The following is an 18,538-nucleotide window of genomic DNA, read 5'->3' as shown; positions in this document are numbered from 1 at the left end:
TTTTCTTTCTATTTGTCTCTATTTTAAAGGAACCAAGGTGCCACGTGAAAGGCCAGCAGATAATAGGCTTTGTAACGATGCGCTCGAGCACTGCCTGGTGGCCCAGCGTCAGTGGGCAGCTCTGAGGAATTTTGTTTCACAGAACCAGGCATGGGTTTGCATCAAGGCATCTGCTCATTTTACCGGAGCTTATTTCTGCCCAGAGACTTGCACTTGGGAGGGGTTGGCTGGTGGCATTCTAGGTGACGCTCCGAACCAGCACAGAAAGAAAACAGAGCAGGTGCTGGCCTCTTCAGCCTTGCATGTGGCTGGCCCTCAGGGCAGGTTTGTGGTCTGCCAAACGCTCTGTTTTTGCCATTATTAATCACAATAGTAGTTATCATTTATAGAGCATCTTGTCTCATGTGAATTCTAGAAGATACATTTTATCCCTGGGTACAGATGAAGAAACTGAGGCACAGAGAAATTAACTGATTTGGGGCATGTTATTGATATTTTGTGGCAGCATAGTTAAAAGTCTGGGCTAAGTTATGTAACACTTAGTGCCTGTTTCTCCATTTGTAAAACGGTCCTGATGAAAGTTATTCAGAGGGCAGCTGTGTGGGTTAAAGCGAGGTGAGGCATGTCAAGCTCTTCCTTACTCTCTAGGACATAATATGCTATTACTATTACCTGGGGCCTGGCCACATAGTAAGTGCTCAAAAAATATTGGTTAGGGCTTCCCTGGTGGCGCAGTGGTTGGGAGTCCGCCTGCCGATGCAGGGGACAGGGGTTTGTGCCCCGGTCCGGGAAGATCCCACATGCCGCGGAGCGGCTGGGCCCGTGAGCCATGGCCGCTGAGCCTGCGCGTCCGGAGCCTGTGCTCCGCAACGGGAGAGGCCACAGCAGTGAGAGGCCCGCGTACCGCAAAAAAAAAAAAAAAAAAAAAAAAAAATATTGGTTAAAGAGAGAAATGTTATTTGCCCAGTCACACAGCTGGTAAGAATTCAAAGCCTGAATCTTTCTACCAGGCCAGATGGCCTTGGCATTGTACCATTTAACCAAATAGGAACGGAGGACATGGTAACCATGATATTGAGGGTGTCCGCACAGGCAGAGAGGACAGAGCTGAAGGGTCAAACGCTCCTGGTTCACTTAGCCTGGCATCTTGTTGGGCATCTTGCCCATAGGAGAGGCCTCAAGTTCAGTCCATATGTCCGGGAGCTGGACATAGGTAAGACTCCTTGGCTCCATACAGGTGTAAAAATCTTGAAATATAGAGAAGAGGATACTGGGAAAGGAGGAGGGGATGGATTCCCGGGAGTCACTGTCAACCCTGATAATGATACTAGCATAATAGTAATAACTGACCCAGCACCCAGCTGATCCCAGGCACTGCTGTGCATATATTAACTCCCTTTGTCTTCCAACAACCCTATGAGGAAAGTTTCTGTATCCCCATTTTACAGATAAGGAAACAGGCTCAGGTTGGTAACTTGGCCAAGGACAGGCGGAATCTGGAGTACCTGATTTCCCCACTGAGCCAGCTCTGCTTCTCAGTCTGACATTACCGCGAGTGCTAGCATCGCCCCAGCCAAAGAATGGGGAAGTGGAGAAGGGGAGGAAGACACCAAGATCCAATGCTACCAATTAAAATAACATCAGACTAGATGTTTGGTTCTGCTCTGACCACTAACTAGCTCTAAGCTTGTTGATCCCAAACATCTCCTGAACTTCTCTTCCAACATTCACATTCTTTGGCCCTTGAACCGCTATGGAATGAATCTTGACTTTGAGAAAAGGTGCTCTCTGGAGACTGACATCCGATGCCAGGCCATGGGTCAGTCTCCTCTGGAACTGAACTTCCATCTGACCTTCGTGTGTTAGGTCAGAGCCTGTGGGAGACTCACGTCATCAGATGGGATGTCTTTGAGATCTCAGAGTCTTGGCTTTCCCTCCATCACCCAAATGTTGCCTGGCTAACTCCCATTCACCTACTTAATCTTAAACTGCCTCTGACCATCCAGACCTGGTTGGGTCCTTGTGCTTTACATTCTTGTATCAGCCTAGTTTCCTTTCGTAGGACTTAACCACAGTTCATAGTCGAATATCCATTGACGGACCTTTTCCAGAGGCAGAGACCATGTCCATTTTCCCACATCATTGCACCACCAGTGCACACTCAGTGAGTTTCTTTTTAAATAAATTATTTATTTATTTTTGGCTGCATTGGGTCTTCATTGCTGCTTGTGGGCTTTCTTTTTAATTGCAGCGAGCGGGGGCTACTCTTCGTTGCGGTGCGCGGGCTTCTCATTGCGGTGGCTTCTCTTGTTGCGGAGCACAGGCTCTAGGTGCGTGGGCTTCAGTAGTTGTGGCACACGGGCTTAGTAGTTGTGGCTTGCGGGCTTTAGAACGCAGGCTCAGTAGTTGTGGCGCACGGGCTTAGTTGCTCCACGGCATGTGAGATCTTCCTGGACTAGGGCTTGAACCCCTTGTCCCCTGAGTTGGCATGAGGATTCTTAACCACTGTGCCACCAGGGAAGCCCTCAGTGAGGTTTTTGAATGTTTGAATGTTGTCACGTGTGTGTGGTATTAAACATGGCAGGAGGAGACAGCCTGGCATGGTCATATTGTTTGGTTCTCTCCTTGCAGGACACATAAGAGTAAGTCTACAGTAGCCAGTTTTCAACGCCACTTTATTGCAAGGAGTTAATATGGTCAATGATCTAAAGCCCAATGAGGTATCTTGGAGGTGCGCTGAGCTCACACCTGGATCAACACAACTCCTCCGGGGCAAAGCCAGCTGGAAACAGCTGGTGCGTTGCTCCCAGGGTAGCCTAGTTCATTGTCAGTAGTCACCTGTTTTCAAGGCTGCAGGACAGATGGTGCCCATCCCGGTTCCAGGCTATAAAGTCAGAAAGAAATCAGCTAACCCGTAGTGCCTTGAAAAAGCCCTGGCTCATAAGAGATGCTCAGTGTACATTTGAATAAATGAGACCCTTTAAACTCCTCTGAGCAGCAGAACAGCTGTCACAAAGTTCAGAGGCAGGAGAGAACTCACAGACAAACTCAGTGTGTCTTTCAGTGTGATTTTTAAAAATCTAAGGCATCTGTTTCCTTGGTCCACAGGACCCTAGAATAAGGAAGCTGCGTGGGGGCATGTGCATGCGGAGGGTCCAGCAGGGCTGTTGGAATCAGCTCGCTGACGGTCTTAAGACCTTCACGGCGTTGAAGGTTTTCAGTTTTAAAAAACTTTCTTCATAGAAAAAACACAGATATCTGGTACCATTCAGGAAGTGGGGTGGGTGGGGCAATCAATCTCATTCCACAAGGCAGTTAATTGAAATATTCAGTCCATTGCATCATCCCTATTGCTTTCCTCTCCTTGTTATCATTTGTTCAGGTCAATATTCAGTATTTATTATCTCTGTGTAAATATTAGAGTCGTGTTACAGTGAACACTTAACTACAAACAGCTGCTAATAGTTTCTTCTGGTATTTAGTGACATTAATAACGTACATATTTTTTAAGAATTTGCTCACTTTTCTTTGTAGCTAATTCACCTCGTGTTTTTCTAATAGCCTTTCAGTAAAGTTTCCCACAAGCCATTCCCATCAGATAATCAGAGTTCTCGTTTTTATCTTGGATGCATTTCTCCTGGGGATCTCCCTTCACCTTGGAATTCCCTTTACCTTTCTGTTGGGCTGACTTTCTGGTTTCCTGGATCCCTTGTCTTCCCCTTTCTTGGCTTCCTCCCTCACTTGGGGTGAAGCAGATTCCCTAATCCACTCACCAGGTTAAGAAGGTAAAGTGACAAAAGGCACGGTGGTGATGGCCTTCACCATGCCTGTCTTTTGTTTTGGGTTTTTTTTTATTATTATTTATTTGGCTGTGCTGGGTCTTAGTTGTGGCACGCAGGATCTTTTAGTTGCGACATGGGGGGGATCTTCCCAGACCAGGGATGGAACCGGGGCCCCCTGCATTGGGAGTGTGAAGTCTTAACCACTGGACCACCAGGGAAGTCCCTGTCTTTTGAGTCACTCGGCTCTGATCTGACCGGGTTGTACCTTCTGTGCCTGGATCGTTTGTCATGCCTGGATTTCCCCTCCTTCTGGGGATTACCCTCACCCTTTCTCCCACAGCGTTCTGTTGGTTTACTCAATAGTTCCTCTTTTAGAGTTTATACCCTCATTTTGTTGGGTCATATCCTTCAGTAGATTACTGAGAGAGAATGTGTGGAAGGTGGATTCTTTTTAGATGTTGCATATCTGAAAAAAAAAAAAAGTCTGCCTCTTGCTCTTCACTGATTATTTTCCTGGGTAATTTCTGGGTTAGAAACCACTTTCCAGTTTGAAGGCATTTGCCATTATTTTCTAACATTCTGTCTGCTTCTGGAAAAGGTTAAAAGCCTTTCTGTTTTCTGATCCTTGGTGGTTCTTTGATTGTTCAAAACATCTTCTCTTTGCACCTGAGGTTCTGAGATTTCTGAACCTCGGTTGGGTCTGTTTTCATCCATTATGCTGGGTACTCAGGGGAGCCCCTTCCAAAAATGTGTCACTTTTGTCTCCTTTCCTATTCATCTCATTCTGATGATAATTTTAGAAGGGTTTGGGAAAGGAACAAAGTTAGATTCATGTGTCCATTTTGACATCTTTACCTAAAAGCCTAAAATACATGCTGAAGCTACAGGAATTGGTGCTAGCACAGCAGTCAACACAGATGAGTGGAATAAAGGTTCCAGAAACTGACCCAAAATGTGAGAAGTCATCAGTAAGTGATAACAGATCACCTGACCATCTGCTGGAAAAAAATAAAGTTGGACTTTCTTCACCCCATATATAAAATTCAGTTCTAGTTTGTTTAAAGATTTAAGCATACACACAAAACTATCAGAAAATATAGGAGAATATTTTTATAATCTTGTGCTGAGAAAGCCCTTCCTAAGCACATAGGAATAGAAGAAGGCTCAAAGAGCTACCAGTTAACTGTGTAAAAATGTTAAACTCCCATGTGACTAAAGACTGAATTTAAAAAAGCTGGATGGGAAAATATTGCCTCATATGTAGTTTGTTACCATCCCTGTTATGTAAAGATTTCTACAGATCAGTAAGAAAATGATTTTTTTAAAACGTCAATAAATCAGAACTAGAAGTGGCTAATAAATATTTGAAAAGATGCTCTTCCATCCTCAGGACTGATCAGGAAAATGCAAACTAAAATAAACAAGAAGGATACAGTACATCTGTTCTTAGTGTGTGGTCCCTGAACCAGCGGCATCCCCTGGGAACTTAGAAATGCAGATTCTCAGATCCCTTCCTAGACCTACTGCTAATCACAAACTCTGGGGGGAAGCCCATCCACCTGTAGGTTAACAAGCCCTTCAGTTGATTCTGATGTTTGAGAACCATTGCTGGGCAGCTGAGAGAGTGAACAAATGACGTTCAGTGTCGTGGATGAAACTCACAGTGTTGAGTGAGAGAAATCAAACATGGGAACATGGACGATAGGATTCCATGTCTCTGAAGTTCCAAAACAGGATGACAGAAACCAGGGGGGTTGGGACCCTCGGAGGAGGGAAGGAATAACTAGGCGTGATGGAACCCCCCGCTCCGCCACAGCAGTGCTAGTCATGTTCTCTTTCTTGAGTGGATGCTGGTGACACAAGTTGGTCCAGTTTGTGAAAATTCATTGAGCTGTTCACTTAGGATTTGTACACTTTTCTCTGTGCTGTACTTCAGTCAAGCAGTGAAGGGCAAAACATGAGATCTCTTTTGTTTTGTTTTTTACTCAGGTTTTTAATTATTTAAAACCTGGGCATTTAATGAGGTTGGAAGGGAAGAGCAAACATACTCAGATGAGAGGATGAGTTAGCACAAGTTTTTTGATGAGTAATTTGACATACCTCTAAAGCTTAAAATATTCTAGAAATTCCACTTCTAGAAATCTATCCTGGAATTCATGTTTGCAGAGGTATACATTATATAAGAATGTTCCCTGGGTATTTTTTGTACAAACATAAAGGAGACAACTTAAATTTTTCTCCATAGGGAACTGGTTACATGAATTATGGAAAACTGGGCAGCTGTTAAAATCGACATAGATCTGGAAAGAGGTCCTCGGTGGCATGGCTGACTGAAAGAAACAAGTTATAGGCACCATATACTGAGTGATCCGTATTTTTAAAGGAGAAAGAAAAGGATTTGCAGGTGGTAGTTATAAATGCAAGCGAAAGAAGTTAGGAAGGCTCAATGTAAAATTTTTATATTGGTTTCTCGAGAATTTACAACTGGTGTTTGTAACTTCTTTGTGTGTTTTATGTATAGTTTTTATACTGCTGTGCTTATTTTTACCTGCACTTATCACTTTCTTAAACTTTAAGTCTTAGATTTACCATTCAAAAAAAGGGGTTGGCTTAAAATAATGTTTATCAGTGAAAAAACAAACTATTTTTGTAGTCTGAACAAAGATCTACTTACACACACACACACACACACACACACACAGAGCTGAGTAACATTTTTGTAGAGTGCTTTTCATCAGTATTGGTTATAGTGAGAGACAAAAAGTGTGCTTCTGGATATATTTCACTTACCTAGGAAATTCACTTAGGTAGAGTAATTCTTTTCCTGACAGTTCTTTTCCTGTGTTTGCTGGTAAGATCTTGGGTCAAGGATTCCTGTTTTTTGAGAGACAGCTCAGTTAGCAATATCATGTCTGTGTGTAAAAGATGACTGCCGCTAGCACATTAGACAGCGTCTCTGGATAGTGGACTCCGCTTGCTTTAATAATGAAAACCATTTTCACGTTCAGAGCCAAGAGCTGTTAGCTGAGCCTGTTTAGCTGGCACAGGCTTATGCCGGCAGCTCTTAAACTCTTGCACACTCCTGGAGAGACAGCTGCCACGTTGCCGTGGCTCTTCCTGTGGTTATTTCCTGTGTGAATCAACAGAGGGCCCTTCTGACCTCTTCAGTTTGAATCAGGAAGCCCTTCTTGTTGTTTCAGACCCTGCCATGCTGGATGAGGTGTGTTACCTGTCTTACTGATCCAATGGAATAGCACACCTGTGTGTGTAGATGACCTGTCAGCCGTGATGAATTCCGGACCCAAACCCCGTGGGTGTTGAGGCTTGGCACTTTCTGGGATTTTATCCTGTTTTGTGCTGCTTCACTTGCAGTCAATTCCGTTGCCACAGATGTAAACACAAAAGTACATCTCCATTAAATGTTCCTTCGGAATTCGTATACGACATCAAGCAGATAAAAGAACATCAACTCTCAGCTCTAAGGAGGGGAAGCAACAGCACTTAGAGTCTGTTCCCTGTTCCCCAGCACAGACATCCAGACTTCGCCAGGGAGGTGGGCTTGTCTCAGTGAACAGTTTAAAAGGTCCCCTGGAAGCCTGTCTGAGGGCTAAGTGATCCTAACACGAAGTCTTTCCTAAAGAGGGGCCTGAACTCTTCCTCCTGGACTGTCCACTTCTAACCCCATCCTGAGGTCTCTGGCTCCCCTAGACTGGGTAGGTTGTAAACTGAGCCCAGGTCAGCCCTTTAACCTGTTCCTCTTTCATCTTTCCAGCTGAGGAAGTGACACCCTAATCCATTGGGGAGTCTTTCCAGAAACCTGGGGGTAATTCCAATTTATCCTAATCTAATCTGTCAAATCTGTGAAGGTTCTGTCTCCTTCTGAAATTTCCCTTGAATCACTCACTTCCTAGTATTCACCAGCATCTTGGTGTTGGATGCAGCATCTTCTTCCACTTGGATTATTGCAGCAGTCTCCGAACTGTTTCCCCACCCCTACCCCCACCTCTGCTTGCCTGTTCTCGCCATGCAGTCAGAGTGATCTTGCAAAAACTTAACCTGATCTTATCATTGTCTGGCTCAGGATCCTCCTGTAGCTCTTAGGATAAAGTACAAAATCCTTAGGTGTCCTGGACCCACGTAATCTGACCCTCCCCAAGCCCTCTAACATCTTGTACCCATGTCCTAATGTCCTCCACTCTCCTACAGGTTCTGGAAGGCCCCTCCCCTGCAACCCTCTGCCCATGCCATGCTCTCTGCCTGGGACGGTGTCTTCTGCCCGTCTTACTAGCTCCCAGAGGGTTTTCAGGCTCTTCCTCAGCACAGCCCCCTCGGACATTTGTTGTTCCTGCCTAAAAGGTCACAGCCCCTGTCACAGACCCTTGTCACACCCTTTATTTCCTTCAGAGCATTTTCACAACTGTAACTATTCAGATATTTCCCCCCATGAGACTCTAAGTCATGCATGAGCAGGTCTGTTTGGTTTCTGCCCTGCTCTATCCTCGGGGCCCGCGGAGCAGGAAGCCCAGCCTGTGGCATGTGCTCAGGGCAGGTGCTCAGGTGTCAATGCCAAATGACCAGCTTTGTGATCAGAGTCACTTTCATGTCTTGTCCCACATCCCATGGAGAGAGCTGAGACAGGAAGGAAATCACTTGCCCCGAGTTACACAGCAGCCAGATCTGCTGCCAGAGTCCGTCCCACACGCCTGATGCTGTCTCCTGGGAATAAAGTTTAGATGCCAACTTTCCTGAGTTAGGAATAAAGTCCTCCTGGGCCCTGGAAGGCACACTTCACCGTGGCCTCCCTCCTTGAGGACCAGAGACTCACACAGCGTAGACCAGCATCCTTCCTTCACTCAGTGGTGGTGTGATGGGGCTTCGGGCTTGTCTTGCTCTGTAGCAGCAGTGAAGTTGGGTGACCGTTGTTGGAATAAATGCATGACTTATATCTTGTTCCCTTCACAAGTATTGGGAGCAGATTCCAGCCACAAATGTGTGTTGTTTTGCCCCTCTTTATTAGTGCTGACATTTAAAAATCGAGATCATCATGTACAAACTTGAGTTTCTGTGTTCTCCTGGGGGTGGGGGTGGGAGAAATATCGAGAAAACCAGCCCACAACTGGCCAGAGCCGGGCAGAGACTTACCCCGGAAACAAGGCGTGGGTTTCTTGTTTGTCCTGGTCTCTGCCCTGCCTGTTCTGTTCATTCATTTTACCTTCCTAGCATTTGCAAGAATGTGAGCTTGCGGCCAGATTACATTTGGTACATGTACCCATATATATGAGTAAAAATTGTAATTGACACTTTGTATAATTACTTTTTTCTCTGTCCCCACTTCCTCCTCCTTCTTCATTTTCTCTTCCGCCTCCCTTTTCTTTTCTCTTTTACAGGTTCTGGGACTGCTGGTATGGACACTGATCGCTGGAACTGAGTACTTCCGGGTCCCTGCGTTTGGCTGGGTCATGTTTGTAGCTGTGTTTTACTGGGTCCTCACTGTCTTCTTCCTCATCATCTACATAACGATGACCTACACCAGGATTCCCCAGGTGCCTTGGACCACGGTGGTAAGGAAACCATGGGTGTTCTTCCTGTCCACTGCCCATTAGGTAGGACGGAACTTAGTCCTTCTCCAGACAATTCAGGATTGTCTCTGCCAGCAAAGCAGAGGGCAAAGCCAGGGAGAACCCAGCACAGGTGTTTTAAACCTGAGTGTGAAACAGCATTGTTGGAAGGTCCAGGAATTCCTTTTAGGCAAAGTAGCAAACCGGTCCTCAGAAGACTGAATCAAGAGATACACTGCGTACACTCTTGTTTTATTAATTCCCTATGAACAGTGTCATCTAGGAACAGGTGTGTCAGGGCATAGCCCCTGCAGATCTTCTGTCCTCCAAACCCCTCCTGGGGCCGTGGCTTTAACACTTTTTGTACCAGAGTTCTTTGATGTTGAGAGGTGAAGAGTTAGAATGAAAAATGAAAGTCACTGTTAGAGCAACTAGGTGACCTCACATGGGGGAGCAGGAGTGGTCAAGAGCGACTGGATTCTTGGGCTTCCCTGGTGGCGCAGTGGTTGAGAGTCCGCCTGCCAATGCAGGGGACACGGGTTCGTGCCCTGGTCCGGGAGGATCCCACATGCCGCAGAGCGGCTGGGCCCGTGAGCCATGGCCGCTGAGCCTGCGCGTCCGGAGCCTGTGCTCCGCAACGGGAGAGGCCACAACAGTGAGAGGCCTGCATACCACAAAAAAAAAAAGAGTGACTGGATTCTTGTCCTGACTCCATGCTGGGTGCATGATTACAAAGGGAGTCACAGCCTGGGGGTGGGGCAGGGGGAATAGATAAGAAAATGTGTAGATTACAGAACCTGTCTTTGTCTGCTTGGGTGCCAAAACAGAATACTCTAGACGGGAAGCTTCAATGACTGAAATTTCTCTCAGTTCTAGAGGCCAGAAGTCTAAGATCAGGTGTCAGTATAGTTGGTTTCTGGTGAAAGCTCTCCTCCTGGCTTGCAGATGCCTGCTGATCTTGCTGTGTCCTCATATGGCAGAGAGAGAAAGAGAGGATGTGAGCTCCCTTTCGTCTCTTCTTAGAAGGGTACTAACCCTCTCGGGGGACCCCACTCTCATGAGCTCCTCTAACCCTAATTACCTCAAAGGCCCCGTATCCAAATACTATCACGTTGAGGGTTAGGGCTTCAACATATGAATTTGGGGGGACACATTCAGTCCATAATATTCTGCCCCGGGCCTCCCGGGTGGTGCAGTGGTTAAGAATCCGCCTGTCAATGCCGGGAACACGGGTTCGAGCCCTGGTCCGGGAAGATCCCACGTGCCACGGAGCAACTAAGCCCGTGCGCCACAACTACTGAGCCTGCGCTCTAGAGCCCACGAGCCACAACTACTGAGCCCACGCACCGCATCTACTGAAGCCCACGCGCTCTAGAGCCTGTGCTCCTCAACAAGAGAAGCCACCGCAATGAGAAGCCCGCACACCACAACGAAGAGTAGCCCCCACTTGACTCAACTAGAGAAAGCCTGTGTGCAGCAACGAAGACCCAACACAGTCAAAAATAATAAGTAAATAAAAATAAATAAATGTATAAAAAATACTATACTAATATCAATAAAAATAATAATATATTTTTAAAAATTCTGGCCCCCCCCAATCTTGACCATCTCACATGCAAATACATTCGTTCCATCTCAACATCCCCCAAACTCATTCCAGCATCAACTAAAGTCTTGATCCAAAGTCTCCTTTAAGTATCATCTATGTCAGATATGGGTGGGGCTTGAGGTACAGTTCATCCCGAGGCAGAATTCCTCTCCAGCTATGAACCTGTGAAACCAGACAAGTTGAGTGCTTCCAAAATACAGCGGTGAGACGGGTACAGATAGACACTCCCATTTCAAAAGGGAGAAACAGGAAAGAAGGAAGGGGTGACAGGTCCCCAGCAAGCCCAAAAGTTATGAGGCAAATTCCATCTGATCTTAAGCCTCCAGAACAATCCTTTTTTTGGTTCAGTGCTCTGCCTTCCTGGTGCATTGGGGCGGCGTTGTCACCCTAGTGTCTCTGCAGGGCGGCCCTGCCCCTGGGACACTGGGTGGGGACATCCTGACTCAGAAAACCCACCCTTTGAAACTGAGGAGGAACCAGCCTGCCCACTGGTTGGCAGCCCTGATGATCTCGGAATCACCTTCGGGTGATGCATTCTTTTCGTGAAAGATAAAGCTATTTCGCAGTCAAATAGTTCTGTGGTTCACTCTGTCCCATAGAATCCAAGAAGTTCCACAGCCCTCCTTCGTTTTGGCCCGTCTGCATCCCCTTCAGTTCAAACTTGTAAAGTTTCTACTGGTATAATCCCTTCCCTGTTCCTGGCTTCTGCTGAGACGGTCGATTAGATCTGTGGTTTGTACCTGTAATCTCTTTCTCAAAAGGCTGTTTGGCCACACCCTGAGTGTTCTCTTCTGAAAGAGCTTTCTCATTTTTCGCAAGATGGCTGAGCTGAGAATTTTTCAAATCTTCAAGTTCTGGTTCTTTTTGGTTTTGTTATTTTTATTTTTTTGACTGCGCTGCGCGGCGTGTGGGATCTTAGTTCCCTGAGCAGGGATCGAACCCATACCCCCTGCATTGGAAGTGCAGAGTCTTAACCACTGGACTGCCAGGGAAGTCCCAGTTCTGGTTCTTTTTTGCTTAACAATTCCTTCTTCAATTCATCTCTCTCCTTTTGCATTTTCCTCCAAGCTGTCGGGGGAACCAGGCCACTCCTTTGGCACTTTGCTAAAAAAACACTAGAACACCTTTCAGACAAGTTCTTTGCCACTTTATAGCAAGGATCACCTTTCCTCCAGTTTCCAATAATATATATTCCTCATTTCCATCTGAGACCTCACCAGAATCTCCTTAAACATCCATATTTCTAGCATGTGCCTCAGAACTCTGCAGCCGCTCTTCATTAGCCAGTGCCAAAGCCACTTCCATATTTTTAGCTATTTTGTGACAGTTCTGAAGGGACTCGAAGTCTTGGTCTCCTGACTGCTGGTCGGGGTTCTTATTTTGCTGACCTCTGGCCTAGAGCATCTATTAGTCTGTCTCTCCTCCAAACCTAAGCCTCCTTCATTGATTTATTACATTAAGAACTTAAAATATTGCCTTTCATGTTACTTTTTTTTTTTTTCTTGTTTAACACTGCTCCCTTCCGAAACTCCCTGGTTTTAAAATGCTCTGATTTGCATTTTCAGAATTTATCATCATGAGGTGTGTCCCCATTTTATAGCTAAGGAAACTGAGGTTTGGAGCCTCCTGACTTTGCACAGGTTCACGCACAATTGGGCCCATGTCTCTCGACTTCCATCCAGCAGTTTTTTCTGATGTCATCCTGCTCTGGGTGCTCCTCTGCCTGAGTAGTGAGTAGAGCCCTGGCCAGCAGTCAGGAGACCCCTCCATGTTGGGGTTCCACACTCACGCGTGTGAAGAGACCAGAAAGTCATGCAAGTGAGCGTAAACTGTTGAACCCTTGCCACCCATATGCACTGACTTAAACAACAGCAGGATATTCTTCACAGAGAAGTAAGCTGGAAATGTGCTCCCAGGATCGCTAGATCTTCTGTTGTTGTTGTTTTTTTCCCTTCCTAAGGGAATCCAGAAATCTGGGTTTCTGTGTAAACTCCCCCAGTTTTAAGATGTTTACAGACAAATTTTGAAAATTTTGCTTGCTGCTGGCAGATGCTAAACGTCAGACGCGTCTGCCTTCTGGTTGGGATATTTTATTTGCTGCTCCAACTGAGGAGCCCCTTTGCAACCCCTCAAAGCGTTGGTAAGCGAGGAAGCAGCGTGCACTGAGTACCCCCAAGGCGCCGAGGAGCTGCCTTCTCATCGCCCTTGTCCCCTGCCCCGCTCACGAGTCCAGGTGGGCCCCTTGCCACAGCCGGGGTGCGCTTCTGGCCGCTTCTGAGGTCCAGGTATGCCCGGACCTTCCCAGGCTCCCTAAACACTCTGCGCCTCTGTCTCCCAGGGTCTGTGCTTTAATGGCAGTGCCTTCGTCTTATACCTCTCAGCCGCTATTGTGGATGCGTCTTCTGTCTCCCCGGAGAGGGACAGTCACAACTTCAACAGCTGGGCAGCCTCGTCGGTGAGTGAGCATTTCATCCCCACGGTCTCCTCCTCCCTCCCCAAGGCCGGCTGAGGATCTGGGCGAGGAGGACAAAGTTATCTGCAGGGCAAAGCATCACCTGTGGGAGGGACACCTTGGCAGTGAACTTCCTGGTTTGAGCATCATGGGGCCTCCCGATGGCCTGGAGCACAAAGAGGCTGAAAGAGTCCGCTCGAGTGAAAGCCAAATGCTAGAACAAAATAAGTGTTTGAGGGAGAAAAAACATTTGAGGGATTCTAAGAATAATTCTGCTGCCTACAGTGTCAGTGGGAGAGGAGGCAGAAAATGAGCACACTAGGATTCTGTTTGTTGAAGTAGAAATATTTATTCATGCTCTGAGGATGCCTAGGAAGATAGACACCAGCAGAGGCTCCTTCCAGGGACTGTGATGGACCATGAGGAGTGTGGGATGAGGGGCTTCTACTTTTTAATTTATGCGTTTATGTACTGTTTGCATTTTTAAACCATAAGTGTGTATTTTTCAAATTTAAAAAACTAATTTTAAAAGTTTCTCCGAGATGGGCCTTATAATATTCCATCCGCAGTAGAAGTGATGGGGGCGGGAGGCAGGCAGTTAGACAGGAAGACCGACAGTATGATGTTAAAGCTGGTGGGTGATCCATGGGTGTTCATCGTATTCTTGACCTATGTCTCAAAATCTCTATTTAAAGGTAAAGAGCGTGGGTCCACGTGAGATTAAAAGTCACAGGGCTCAAGTTAGCACACAGCAAGGATCAGCTGGGCAGATGCAAACTAGTATATATAGGATGGATAAACAACAAGGTCCTACTGTATAGCACTGGGAACTATATTCAATATCCTGTGATAAACCATCATGGAAAAGAATATGAAAAGGAACGTACATATATGTATAACTGAGTCACTTTGCTATACAGCAGAAATTAACACAACACTGTAAATCAACTGGACGTCAATAAAATTTTTTTAAAAATGAAGAATCAGGTGGAACTGGGCCGTGGTTGCCCCAGGAGAGGGCCTGGCGTTTTGCCGCCTCTGCACTCACACCCCATGTGGGCCCCTGGCTTCCTTCCGCCCACTCAGCTTGTTTGTGTAAACTGAGCCTGTGACAGTGTGAGGTTAAGCTTTGGTCTAAAATCACCGATACTAAATTAGAAATACACGGGCTTTTCTCAGATGCACACCACCATATTCACCCCCACGTGAACACCCTGGGCTTATTGGAGTAAGACTACAGGCTTTCCAGATAGGTTCCAAAAAAGAAAAACAGCCTAGCCTGAAATTGTTTCAGAAGGAAGGTAATTGAACCAATAAAGCAGGTTTAGATGAGAAAGCTTGGAGTCAAGGGATGCCATAAGTGCATTATTCAGTAGAGGTGAAATGACAACTTTTGCTAATTAGGATGTGCCCTAAACCCCCTTTCTATTATGCTTTGTTTTCTCCAGTTCTTCGCCTTCCTGGTCACCATCTGCTATGCTGGAAACACATATTTCAGTTTTATAGCTTGGAGATCCAGGACCATACAGTGATTCGCCATTTTGAGAATTAAAAGGGAAAAAAAAAAGGAAGAATCTCACTGTAAAAACAGCTGTAGGTATAATGTATATTTCCAGAGAATTGTATTTAACTAATGTTTTTATATACTTAGTTAAATTTGCTCACAGTGGTTTGTTATAATTAAACTGGATACTTATTTGCAAAGTGCTGTAGCTTATAATGAATCTTAAATATCTTGTTGATGTCTTCATAGACCTTATTTTCTTAGGCAATGTATTAGAAATAGATAAATTGCTAATATTAAGAATGCATCAAGTTTGTAAACCTAACTTTTAAAAATGCCAGATTCTTTTTTCATTAAATGTTTCGCAATCCAGGGTAATGTGGCGTCTGACTCAGGAAAGGAGACTTATTGCTGAAGCCTGAAGCTGGGGGCTGTGCGGAATTCTTCATCCTCATGGGGTTGCCTGGAGTGATATTGCCAGGAGACACTGTCCACAGCCCCCAGGCCAGCGTGGTCAGAGAGACCCATCTCCCCAAGTCTGGGGATCGCTGGCGGCGTGAGTCCCACATGCCAACAGGTTGGCACAGAAAGCATCTAATGAGACACTAGCCTTAGAACTTAGTAATGAGCTCGCCTTAAGTGGTGCTCTGCGCACAGTGGCTGAGGTGCTGGTGGTATTTTTTTCTAATACAGATTAAAATAAGCTCATAACCATTAAAAGGATAAATACTTGCATGTACCTTAAAAACCATCTTGCTGACCATAGAGACACAGGTACCATATTAGGTGGAACATATTGGACCAAAAGGCTCCAAATCTCCAAGCCCTAATATTTTGTAACATTGTTATTAGATATTATGAGACCGTGGGAAGAACTGTGTTCCGAAGGCAGATGTGCACTTAGAGGAAGTGTTTTTAGGCAAGATGGTTCTTGCTGGAATGGCAGTGTATCTTGGGTGATTTTTCAAACTGAAAAACAAAAAACCACTGAAACGTTAGTATAGTTGATGATAGGGAGAGGGTTCAGCCGTGCACTCTGTGGACGTGGCCCCGTGGCCTCCTCTTTTCTGCTCGTTTGGCAGTGCTGTTTTCTATCTGTTGTGTGTTGTTTGCGTTGGTTTTCCTGTTCAGCTAATTCCTTAGCCAACAAGCTCTGTTTCCCCCTATAAAGGAGAGTTGGGATTTCTTCAGTGTCTAATGACACCCACACCAGACCTTTGAAAGGAACAATGAAGAATGTTCTTGGGTTGTGTGTCCAAAAAGGTAGGGGGGAGGGGACACCAAGAGGGAGAGGTGGGGTGGAGGGTGGGAGTGGGTAGGCGTGGGGAACACGAGAGGCCTCTTTGGGTCCCGCATGTAGCTATGAAGCTTCAGCTTCAGTGACGCAGACCTGCAGGTGACCGGGGCTGCGATCTTTCTGGAGCGGTGTTCCCAGTCATCACCCGGACAGCCTCCGACTCGCTGATTTTGCAAGAAGAGCTGAAATAACTAGTCAGGGTTTGTGTGTGCTGCCTCTCTGTCTATCTCTCCCTTTCACACTCCCAGAAGCATGTTCCCCTTGCATGCACCTGGTGGATTTTTTTTTTAATTGAAATATAGTTGATTTACAATGTTGTGTTAGTTTCAGGTGTACAGCAAAGTGATTTAGTTTTATATATATATATATATGTACACATATATTCTTTTTTACATTCTCTTTCATTACCTGGTAGATTTTTAAAGTACTTTATATTGCAATCAAGTCTCCATAAGAGGCAGAAAAACTGTAACCTAAGAGGTCTGTTTCTGGAAACAGTCATAAAGAAAGAAGCCTGCTTTTAGGATTGTGTGGGGGGGTGTGTGTGTGAGTGTGATTTCTATAATCATGGACACATATATAGCAAGTAACTTCCGGAGTAAAAGATTTCATAAGCCACTTTGAAATGTCTTCCAAATAGACCACAACCAGCCATAGGCCTTTCCTGAACCGGTAGCGCCAAAGAGATCTATTTCAAGAGATCAGTGATTCATTTGCATCCATGCGGAGGGGACTTGCTGTCGTGTTTTTATATGTGGCTTTTCAAGAGCATGACCCTTTGTGTTGCCTTAAAAGTTCACCCCCAAAAACCACCAAAAAACCAAAAAACATTTATTTTTGGCTGAAAGGAAATTATTTCTTCTTTTGAATGCTGAGAGACTTTGTTCATGAATAATTTTTAAGTGTGGGTTTTTAGACAACAAAATGATTCTCTATTATTCAGCTAAAGCTATAAGTTTTGAACTGGGTTTAATTTTTCTCTCGAGAAAGAAGAAAAAAACAAAAGCAAAGCCACATGCAACACAGCCAGCATAACAAGAAGAATAGGTTTCTGGGGTTGAAAAATGTTGTTACAGGGATAGTATAGAGTGTGCTTACGCTCTGCTGTCTGTGTTCGCTGTCTGCATTCACCTCTCAGCCCTTCCAGAACCATCACGTTCTCTTTGATAGAGCCGGGTGGGTTTTAATTTGATGTATTTCCACACTCATGGCAAATCAATGAAATGCTTTAGGCATTTAATCTCTCACCATTGCTATTTCCAACTCATAGCCCCCAAAGGTAAATATTTAGCCAATATTTTAAAACTATAAGAAAATCTAGAGACAAGAATGTTCTCAGTGTCAGTTGCTTTTGTACATTTTTAAATTGCTCCCTTCATAGGAAAATCCCTTCAGGGTATCAGCACACAAAAGATTTTAAATACATAAAATATCTCTGCGTAGAGGACAGACATTTAAAACCACTAACTGAAGATGCAGCCCTGGGTAGAAAATCAATTTAAAAGTCTGTATTTCTGTTCCCTAGACAATTATTAAATTGAAAAGAGAGATTTTCACAGAAAAAAACAATCCAGGCATACAGGCAGACCTCATTTTATTGCGCTTCACCTTACTGCACTTCACAGATACTGTGTTTTATACAAATTGAAGGTTTGTGGCAACCCTATGTGGAGCAAGGTGCCATTTTTCCAGCAGCATTTTCTCATGTCATGCCTCTGTGTCACATTTTTGTAATTCTCCCAATATTTCAAACTTTCTCATGTTTCTTATGGTGATCTGTGATCAGTGATCTTTGATGTTACTATTGTTCATTTTGTTTGGGAGCATCACAGGCCATGCCCATACAAGATGACAGACTTAATCAGTAAATGTGTGTGCTCTGACTGCTCCACCAACCAGCCATTCCCCATCTCTCTCCCTCTCCTCAGGCCTCCCTATTCCCTGAGACATAACAATGTTGAAATTAGGCCAATTAATAACCCTACAATGACCTCGAAGTGTTCAAGTGAAAGGAAGACTCACATGTCTCTCAGTTTAAATCAAAAGCTAGAAATGATTAAACTTAGTGAAGAAGGCATGTCAAAAGCCCAGACAGGCTCAAAGCTCAGCCTTTTGTGCCAAACAGCCAAGCTGTGAATGCAAAGGAAAAGTTCTTGGAGGAAATTAAAAGTGCTCCTTCAGCGAATACACGAATGATAAGAAAGCAAAACAGACTCACTGCTGATATGTAGAAAGTTTTAGGGGTCTGGATGAAAAGAAGATCAAACCAGCTTCAACATTTCCTTAAGCCAAAAAAAAAAAAAAGCCTAACCTAGAGCCAGGTCCTAAATCTCAAT

At 45.1% G+C, this 18,538-nt stretch overlaps 1 protein-coding gene across 2 annotated transcripts in view; it reads left to right on the top strand.

Moving 5' to 3' along the window:
• CMTM8 (CKLF like MARVEL transmembrane domain containing 8) overlaps positions 1-16,139 on the top strand; it is a 92,749-nt gene extending 76,610 nt beyond the window's left edge. Inside the window, exons 2-4 of one of the 2 annotated variants that reach the window (XM_060307575.2) lie at positions 9,170-9,325; positions 13,288-13,404; positions 14,850-16,139. In XM_060307575.2, the coding sequence (XP_060163558.1) occupies positions 9,170-9,325; positions 13,288-13,404; positions 14,850-14,933 (357 nt within the window). In that variant the 3' untranslated portion in view covers positions 14,934-16,139. Of the gene's footprint in view, positions 1-9,169; positions 9,344-13,287; positions 13,405-14,849 lie in introns of both variants that reach the window. The other variant, XM_030830045.3, reaches the window with a different exon arrangement.
• Positions 16,140-18,538: the final 2,399 nt, after the last annotated feature.

Source organism: Globicephala melas, chromosome 11 (assembly GCF_963455315.2).
Source record: "Globicephala melas chromosome 11, mGloMel1.2, whole genome shotgun sequence".
NCBI lineage: Eukaryota > Metazoa > Chordata > Mammalia > Artiodactyla > Delphinidae > Globicephala > Globicephala melas.
This window is presented reverse-complemented; position numbering and strand designations above follow the sequence as displayed.